Consider the following 10,188-nt stretch of genomic DNA (forward strand, 5'->3'; position numbering starts at 1 on the left):
ATTTCTTCTAAGGGGGACTTGTCTTGCTCTATGGTGATTTAATTATAAAAATACTCTGCATCTCTGTAAATTCTACTCACATATTAGTAACCTACTATTCTAAACACTATTTGTATTCACTCAGTACTACTAACAACCTTACCATGTAGATTCTATCACCCCCATTTTATAGACAGGGAGACTGGAGCACAGAAGGGCAATTGCCTAAGGTCACACAGCTGCCGAGCAGAAAGCCCAGCCCTTGATCTTACATGCTGAGTCACTGCCCTACATTTCCTCTTTGTACTAAACAGAGCCCTTAGGCCTACTGTTAGAAACCTATCTTCAGGTTGATCTTGATCATTGATTCTGGAGTAAGTTGTTCCACTAGTTAGGAATTCACATAACTTCTGTTATCCAGCCCACATCTCTCTGAACTGCTCACATAAATGGCTTACGAAATTTTTAAAGATTATCTTCTTTAAAATCAAGATGTACAATGTCTATGACATTCTCCTGATGTACAGCTTGACAAAGCCTTCAAGAAAGAAAATGAGATCAGTTTGGCACTTTTTTAAAAAAATTGACTTATTATTGAAGTATAACAAAGAAGCTTGTACATAATAAGCATGTGTTGAATTCTGAATTTTCATGAAGTGGACACACCTGGATAACTACCGCTGAGATAAAGAAAGAAAACATTGCTAGCGTGCGTGAGCTGCCTACCCAGCAGCTGCCTGTGCAGGACCCATGAAAAGACCTAGCAGCGAGGCTGTGCTTAGGAGCAGACGCAGAGGTGTTCACTAAGCACGTTAGACTAGCTCTCTGCAGCGTTTAGACTGTGGCGTGCAGACAGGATTGGCCAGCTGGAAGCGAGTTGGAAGATGGGGCACGCTAAACCACAGACACAGATGTGCTAGGAGAGGTAGAACAGGTGGGCCGTAGGGAGAGAATCCAGTCCCTGACTGGCCTTGAATCCTGAACAACTGACTTCAATCCATGTGTATCCTTAAAATAAATCCCTTTTCTTAAAGTGCCCTGTTCCTTGCAATCGGAAGATACTAACAACAAAATCGTAACCCAGGAAGAATCCCCAACCCCATCATTTCGATTCCCCACTCCAACCAGTTGGTAGTGGCTGCCTAGAGAACTGTATGGAAAATGACCCCGAGGTCGAGTGCAATGGAAAAGAATATTGTGGTGTCTGCAATGTTGTTTTTTGGGGGGAAATGAAAGGGAGGCAGGGATGGTGCCATGTACCTCCATTCCTGCCCTTAGCCAATGTCATGAAAAAAATCAAGAGATGGAAAAAAACTGACCAGTTAATCACCCTAGTAAGCTGGATATTTCTGTTTAATATTCTTCCCTTAGCTGTTCCCCTCACCCTACTCTATAGCTCAGGCACACTTTTTTTTTTTTTTTAAGGAAGATTAGCCCTGAGCTAACTGCCGCCAAGCCTCCTCTTTTTGCTAAGGAAGACTAGCCTTGAGCTGACATCCGTGCCCATCTTCCTCTACTTTATATGTGGGACGCCTACCACAGCATGGCTTGTCAAGCGGTGCCGTGTCCGCACCCGGGATCCAGACCGGTGAACCCCGGGCCACCGAAGCAGAACGTGCACAACTAACCGCTGCGCCACTGGGCCGGCCCCCAGGCACGCTTTGCATTGCCAGAGTCTCTTGAGTATATAAAGAGGTAAGGCACATCTTCTAAAGCAGATGTCACTGCAGAAGCCAGATTGTTTATAGCCGAAGCAAGTGGCCTAGGCACCTCCCCAGAACAGAGCGAATTGCTCCTGTTGCTCTGATAAAGCCTACACTACATAGATGGGAAAGCAGTTCTTTTCCCTTTAGGAAAAGCATGTAAGGATTAAGTTTACATTGGCTAAAAGTAATTCAGGAACATCCTAAACTGTATGAGTCAACTTTAGGCTTGCAAGAGCATAAGATTGAAAACTATGCTTACAAATCTGCTGATTAAGATACTCAGCACAAAATGAGAAGCCTTTTTTTTTTTTTTTTGAGGAAGATTAGCCCTGAGCTAACTGCCGCCAATCCTCCTCTTTTTTCTGAGGAAGACTGGCCCTGAGCTAACATCCATGCCCCATCTTCCTCTACGTTATATGTGGGACGCCTGCCACAGCATGGCTTGCCAAGAGGTGCCATGTCTGCACCCGGGATCCGAACAGGTGAACCCCGGGCCACTGAGAAGTGGAACGTGTGCACTTAACTGCTGCGCCACCAGGTCAGCCCCAAGAGAAGCCTTTTTGAAATTCATATTCCAGGACTATTTAATCACTATTCATATCCCCAATCAGTTTATCATGTCAGCCAATCCGCTTTTTGGAGTACCTATAAAGGTGAGCCATCTGTGTGCTAGCTTTCCCACTTATAGAAGAAAAGTACAAATAAATAGAATGTGTGAAATATTGACCTTTTGGAGAATTTTTAAATGTGTTTTTCTTTATGGGCTATGAAAGTATCATATTTTAAACAAATAAATAATTTTATTTCTAAGCTGTCAGCTAGGAAAGCAAGGTAAGTCAGAGTGCCCCGTCACCCCTGACTAATAGGAGTTCAGAAAGTTTAATTAGCACTGCTATTCCGGAAGAACTGGAAAAGCGTTAAAAACTAGTTTGCCTTTAACTTTGATTCTGTTATAAAAAGTTGGATCAACAAAATGATGTTCTAAAAGAACTGCTCATTAAGGAGTTATGTGTGGAGTATGTTCTGGGTTTTAAACGATCTGGCAAGGATCGACAGTGCCCAATTCCAGCAATAAGCCTTCAGGAGAACTTCATGATTTCTCAGCATAGGCTGAGGAACCAGCCAAGGTAGGCGTCCAAAACTCCCGCAACTGAGGAATGGCCCCCATGTGGTAATTAGCGTGCAGCTAAGGAGGAAGGGGGTCCCCCGTGGACATTCCTTTGGAGTAAAGTGGGCTTCTTAGTACCTGTGTGAAGGCCTAAGACACATCCAAGTCCACGTAATTGATGTCTGTCCATCCTAAGCACGAACCTAGGGCCTCAGCCTCTGCTCATGCCTTTCATGCCGATACTCTGGAATGAATCTCATTCAACCTTTCAAACCATTTCTGCTTTTCTTCCCTGCCCTGTTTCCTGTCCCTAAACGCGGGCACTCCCTTACGATTACACCTCCGCCCCTGCTCCTCCACATGCTTGACCTTTGACCAATAGAAATGGCAAGCAATAGGATATATTGGAGACAGGAGGAAGCCATTTCGTGTAAACCTAATTTGGCCTGACTTTGTTTTTCCAAAAGGGCCTGATGTGGCCATTGAACATGCATTGTATATCTGCTTTAAGCATTTGCTATGTCCCAAAGACGAGAACAAATGGCCTTAAGATAAAGATGCAACATCCCCCCTACATTGGCATTTCCTAAGGATCAGCATCTCTCCCTAGACTAGGAACTGATTGCTGTGCTCACCTGTGACCAACCAGCTCGAGGCAACAGACCTGCCACCCTATGTCCACCGAGACAGCAGACCTACCTGCTGTGTCCATCAATCACTGAGCTGACAGAGCAGTCTCACAAATGTTGTAAAAGGGAGATTTCAGTCATATGTGAAACATCCTCTTTGAGGGTATATAACCACTCTGCACACCCCACTTCTTTGGTGCCCTTCCTTCCTTGGGGAAGGAAGGCCCTGGGCTTTATGGTCCTCACGTTTGGCTCAGAATAAACTCACCCCAATTTTCATTTATGGATGGTTGTGGATTATTTATGTCGAAAGCTTTCAGAATTCCATTCACTCCCAAGCGTCCCGTGTTGACTTCCGTGTCAGTATTCCTTGGATGCATGCTTTAGCCTTATCTTTCTTCCTAGTTCTAGGCCCCTATCTTCAATTGCCTGCTAGATATTTCCTTACTTCAAATTCAATATAAAAAACTTAGTTTGGCTTTTTTCCTCTTGACTTCCCCACTTCTTTTTTTTTTTTTTTTTATAACTTTTTTTTTTTTAAAGATTTTATTTTTTCCTTTTTCTCCCCAAAGCCCCCCGGTACATAGTTGTGTATTCTTCGTTGTGGGTTCCTCTAGTTGTGGCATGTGGGACGCTGCCTCAGCGTGGTCTGACGAGCAGTGCCATGTCCGCGCCCAGGATTCGAACCGACGAAACACTGGGCCGCCTGCAGCGGAGCGCGCGAACTTAACCACTCGGCCACGGGGCCAGCCCCCCCCACTTCTTTTAATGGTACCAACTTGCCACCTTCATTCAGATTCAAAATCATGGAGTCATATTTTAATCTTCTCTCTCTCTGTTAACATCCAATCTCTCAAATTCTTCAAAATGGTTTTTTTTTTTTTGCATCTACTCTTCCCCTCCCATTCTGGCCATCACCACCTTAGTTCTGATCCTCATTCTCTTATTTCCTTAATTCTGAGATGCCTATATTTTCATGATTTTACATACATAAAATCAAGATTTACTTTCTAATCAATGTACACATTTAATGTAGAGTTTTTTTATTACAGAGATCTGTTACGTCAATATGTCTTAGAATTAAGAAAATGTGGCGTCTCAGACCTAGATTACTGCACCTCTCCTTGTTCTCCTGGCCGGCATTCCCGTACATCTCTAGTGTCCTGCACGCTACTGCCTGATAATCTCCGTAAGAGACTGCTTTCAGTAAGTCATTTCTTTGCTGAAGAAAAACTTCAGTAGCTCTCCATTCCCAGCTAAGTGAAGGATGCCAAGTGGATCCACTTTGGCACTGAAGGTCACCCACCATCACGCCCTGACCTCTTCCTGTCCTTACCAACGTTATCCCTCTCCCCAGGTTCTTCTGCCCTGAACGGATTCTTCTCTGCCTCTGTTTGTGTCATCCCCCACAAAGAGAAGGCTATTCCTCCTCCTCCTTACACCCTACTCACGCTCCAAGTCCTATCTCTGCTGTGCAACCTAACAAACACCCCATCCCAAAATAATCTCTTCCTCATCTGAATTCCTGCAGCACTTATCTTAACCACTCGTTTCATTCTTACTAATTACCTGGTATCTTTGAATGTGTATATTTCTGACTGTAAAGTAATGGGCCTGATGTTTTATAAGGAGCCTGAGAAAGTCAGTCACCTTAGTTACCTCACCCTGTATGTCCTCTTTCTCTCATCGGGTCATAAATTCCTTGAAGTTGGTTCTGTTAGGTATACTTGTCTCCCTCATAGTTCCTGGAATCGTGACTTATTTAAGAAATACAGTCTAATAAGCATTGAGTCGAGGATAGGGATCACATCTCTTATCAAAGAGTCATTGCCATCCCTGTTCTTTTCTCTATGGCTAGTCCAAGTAACTTGAATCAACTTTTCCCATCTCCCCTCCTCCAGCACCCAAGCTGATGACATTAGTAGTTCAACATTGTTGCTCAGTCTTTATAGTGAATCAAGTGTGAAAAGAGCACGGTGAGTTGAAGAACAAGGAGAAACTTAATGGTGTTATAAGATAGATGTATGGAGGCAGAAAGTAAGTAGAAATGCAGCTAAGGTACGGGGTTAAGGCCAGGTCAGCAAAAACCTTGTGTTATGCCTTGCTAAGGAGGTCAGACTTTCTCCTCACTAGAATTGGGAAATCAGGGGAGTGACATGATCAGATTTGCTTAATTAGAATCGTGGATGATAGATTGGGAAGAGGTGGAAGGACCAGAAGAAGGGAGATCAGTTACGAATAATATTTCAGGACCTGAATTAAGGTAGCGGTAGTGGAAATTAAAAGTGAGAGGACAGAATCAAAAGCATGTGGAGAAGAATGGACAGAACTTGATGGTAGAGATGAGGGGGAAGGCATATGATGGAAGGGAATGACTGAGATTTCTACTTCAAACAACTGGATGGCTGACGACGCTGTTATCTGAAGCAGAGGAGAAGCATGTCTGGGGCTGGGCTGGAGTAGGGAAGAAGATAATGAGCCCTGATTTGAACGTGTTGAATTTGAGCATCTACAGGACATTTTTATGATCTTGAGGATCTGAAGAAAGATATGGGTTGGAGATACAGATTGGTGAAAGGCATAATTCACCCCAATAACATTTACACCTGTTTGAAATTCACTGCCCAAGGCACTCAACTACATTTCTTGTTCTACCTGTTTCACCAGATTTTTCTAAGGCCCCTGACTTCCAATTTGTTGTACTTTTACTCTTGGCCAATTCAGAAATCTTTTATAATACTTTTCATATAGCAGTTGTCTAAACCTTAGACAATCAGACCCTTAGACATTATGAAATTTAACTTGATGGGGGGAAAGTTCTGCGGAAACCCAGGTACTTCAGTTGATTGCGCTTTATGTTAAACATTGGCTGGTGCCTTCCTGGCCACGTTCCCTCTTTTCCCGCTCACTCTTTCCACCTGCCCATGCACCTAGTCTTTCTCCCCTCCAGCTTCTCTCTTAACCCCTTCTTCACACTGAGTCGCTGCCTCCTTCTTTAACTTTCTTCTTCCTGGGTGCCCACGACATCTCCTGATTCCCCACTCCCTCCAGCCTCTCAAACCCTTCCTTAAAAGTTCATGTTTCCTAGGATGCTATGTTTAGCTTTCCTTTCCTTTCATTTTAGTAAACATTTAGTGTGATCCCGTCCACTTGCATGGCTTAACATACAACCATTTTAAATTGTTTCTAAATCTGAATCTCTAGCCCGGCCTTCTCCATTCAAACCCAATTATCCAACTCCTTTTAGGACATCTTTATTTGGATGTGTTCCATAGGCACTTCAAGTCAACCTGCCGAAATGAAGTTTTCTTCTTCCGCATAAACCTGGCCCTTCTCCATTCTAATTCTTAGTCAATGGCATCATCACCCCCTCAGTAACCTGGGAGGCATCCTTGACTTCTCCTCTTTTACCTCTCAAATTCAGTCTGTCGTGAAATCCTATCAATTTTACATTTCATTTTCCTAGAAGAGAATATGGTGTGATTGAAGATAAGAAGAAGAGAGTAAGAATAGCATACAGAGGAGACTAACCTGACAGGAGAAAATTTTGTTGAGGACTATCGGAAAATACAGTTGGATTATTCAGTGGGAGAGTACCCGGGAAGGTAATTTAAAGGCCACATAGAGTATTCCCGAGTTGATGTGGTCATAGAACCACCATCATTAGGCAGATGAATGCAATGGTAATTTCAAGGCGTGTTAAAAAAAATCGGTCATTTGAAAAATAGGTGAAGAGATGAGTCAGAGCAACTATTATCTTTGTAACTAGAGACAACTATTTCTTAGATTTTGTTGAAGATATGAGATATAAAAACTAAGAAGTTCCAACTGGAGGCTCAGAAAGTCTGACTTTAAGTTTAAATGTCAGTGCAACTGCTACTAAAAAATAAAAGTAATAAATTCTCATTGAAGAAGGCAAATTTAAAGTAGGCATTAGTGATATAGCTAGAAATAGACTATGTTGAAAATAATTGCAAGAATGACTGAAAAGTTCTTATAAGCCCTTCCTTAACATAGATGATCTTTAAATTGAATATATATTTTTTAATCACTAAATTGAAATGTGATGATTTCCTAAAACATCTGAGTTTCCACATGCCTTAATAAAAATTAAAGGTTAAATAAACTACATTATAGTACAGCACAGTATATGACATTTATATATTAATAAACATAGTAGTTTCCATTTTATTTGGCTTAGATACTAATTAACTCAGAGTAAATATACTCCCCTCCCCAAAGCGGTCAGTCAATAGTTAAATAACTGGGAGAAAAAGAAGTATAAGCCAAGCAGCTATATATATCATCTTTCAAAAACAAAGGAAAAAATAAAAATTGTTGCAGCAAACACTGCACCTTTAAGAAATATACTGCATTTATGAAGCAGAAGATTTAAAATGTAAAAGCAAACCCACTTTATCTGATGAAAGCTTCAGGAATCTAAAGGAAAGAGTTCATTTTCAGCTTCCAGTTTAGAAATGCAAAGAGACCAGGAGTTTTAAATAGCAACCATAGAATGACTAACTTGAGCTACCAGTAAAAAAACGACATTTAAAAAAAGTGATGGATGTGATAGACTTCAAACCAAAGCTTTCCTCTTCCTCCTTGTGATGTCCCCCTTTTTTTCTGATTGCAATTTCAATGATAAAGCTCTACTGAATTGCTAAGTTACTTACGTGAGGTCCTTGAAAGCCCCACTGGCTGTAAGGATACACGTTGATTTCCATCCCGTAGCACAAGCTCTGTACCCCGGTGTTTGAATTAACGAGCAGAGCAGCTGTTCGTTCTCTTGGTTTAGCTGCCACAGAACAGTCTTTAAGAGGCAGCTGAATTCCTGACTAAATCTTGAGCCCCGCCTCTCTGAAAAGGAAGAAAAAAATGTGAGTCAAACTTCTTTCTGTGTTCCGGGACAGTAGCTTGACAGTAGGACAGTGTCTGACTGTTGCCTCCCCGTCTTTGATATGCCATTCTATCTGATAACTTTATTTTCCCCTAGAAAAATTATCTTCTTCTGAGTTTCTTGAAGCTAGAAACAAAAATCTACAATCAAAATCTCAAGAGTCTTTTTCACATTGTTTTCACACATGGGTACATTCAAAACGTTTACTGATACTCTACTATTTTGAGCAAAGAAGCAAAATGAAGAGATTGAACTAGAGGATTTAAGGTTCCTTAATAGTCACAGACCTTAACATTTTTAGAACCGTTAGTTTCATGAGATTGAAGAGAAAAACAATATTATTGCATTTTATCTAAGCTGTATTAGAATAGAAAACTGTTGCTACATTTTATAAAGGATGCACCTTGCGCTTTGGGTGCTCAGGGACCCCCGTAGTCAGCTAGTGGCAAGGGATATAGGCTGATGCTTTGCTTATTTCACTTCATTGGCATATGCTCATTTGAACATATCATGAGCCTAGGCTTATCTACCACACAACTTTACATTCCGGGAAAGGAAAGGTAAAATAAAAAGTAATCCACTTTTAAGACGAGATCACTTTATGTTGCTATTTTAGAAAATGAATGAACAGGATGGGAAGCACATGGGCTAGCACATTTACTGAACTAGCACAGGCTAGCACAGACCAAAACATAAAACTGATTCAAAGAATCCTAAATAAAATATTAGGAAATAAAATCCAACAATGTATGTAAAGAATAATACCAAATGAACAAATAACATTTGTCTCTGGATTGTGAGGGTGGTTCAGTTTTAGAAAATCTTTTGATATGATCTGTTATATTAACAAAAGAGAGAAACTATTTAAGTTAGATTCTGAAAAAGCATTTGCTACACCCATTTCTAATTTAAAACAAAACAAAACAAAAACAAAAGCTCTTTCTGTCATGTAGGATACCTGGAAACATCTTTAACTCACTAAAGAAAAACTAGTAAAATCTATAGTAAGCAGCACATGTGATGGCGAAACAAATTTTCTCATGCTATTGCCATCACTAGTTACACTGCACTGAAGCTTCTGACCAATGCAACAAGACAAGAAAAATATATGAAGTATAGATATTGGAAAGTAAGAACTAAAGCCATTCTTATCTGTAGCTTGCATGGTTGTCTACCTAGGTATCCCAAGAGAATCAACTGAAATAACTGTTCCAATTAATGAGAGTTTGCTAAAGTGATTGGATACAAAATCGCTAGTAATAACTAATATGAAAACATAACAGGAAAAAAAAATCCCATTCACAAGAACCACCAAGACAATAGAGTATCTAGGAATTAACCTAATGAAAAATGTGCAAGCCTTCTATGAAGAAAACTCTAAAACTTTATTAGAAGACTTAAGATCTCAATAAATGTACAGACATTCTATGTTCTAAATGGGAACACTCAATATTGTAAAGATGTTGATTCTTCCCAAATAAGCTATAAACCCAAGGCAATCCCAATGAAAATTTTCACAAGATTTTTAATCAGTTATGACAAGCTGCTTTTCAAGTTCTTTTAGAAGAGAAAATAAGCAAAAATAACGAAAGAAGAATGAGAAAAAAATGAGGTGGAGAACTTGCTCTACCAGATATGAAAACAACCTATAAAGCTACAGTAATTAAAACAATGCAGTATTGGAGTAGGAATAAACAAATAGATTAATGAAACAGAATATAGTCTAGAAACCGACCCACATACTCATAGGAATTTAGCATATGATAAATGTAGATAAATCGGAACAGTAGGAAAATTAGGTTATTCAAAAAATAGTACTGGGACAATAAGACAGCCACAAGGAAAAAAATAAAGTGAACCCATACC

General features: G+C 40.4%; 1 protein-coding gene across 1 annotated transcript in view; it reads right to left on the reverse strand.

Annotated features, from left to right (window-relative positions):
- GNE (glucosamine (UDP-N-acetyl)-2-epimerase/N-acetylmannosamine kinase) overlaps nucleotides 1–8,249 on the reverse strand; it is a 40,502-nt gene extending 32,253 nt beyond the window's left edge. The window contains exon 1 of the mRNA XM_046675957.1: nucleotides 8,099–8,249. Coding sequence (XP_046531913.1) covers nucleotides 8,099–8,149 — 51 coding nt within the window. The 5' untranslated portion in view covers nucleotides 8,150–8,249. The remainder of the gene's footprint in view (nucleotides 1–8,098) is intronic.
- Between the last annotated feature and the right edge of the window lie 1,939 nt (nucleotides 8,250–10,188).

Source organism: Equus quagga, chromosome 1, assembly GCF_021613505.1.
Source record: "Equus quagga isolate Etosha38 chromosome 1, UCLA_HA_Equagga_1.0, whole genome shotgun sequence".
NCBI classification, from domain to species: domain Eukaryota; kingdom Metazoa; phylum Chordata; class Mammalia; order Perissodactyla; family Equidae; genus Equus; species Equus quagga.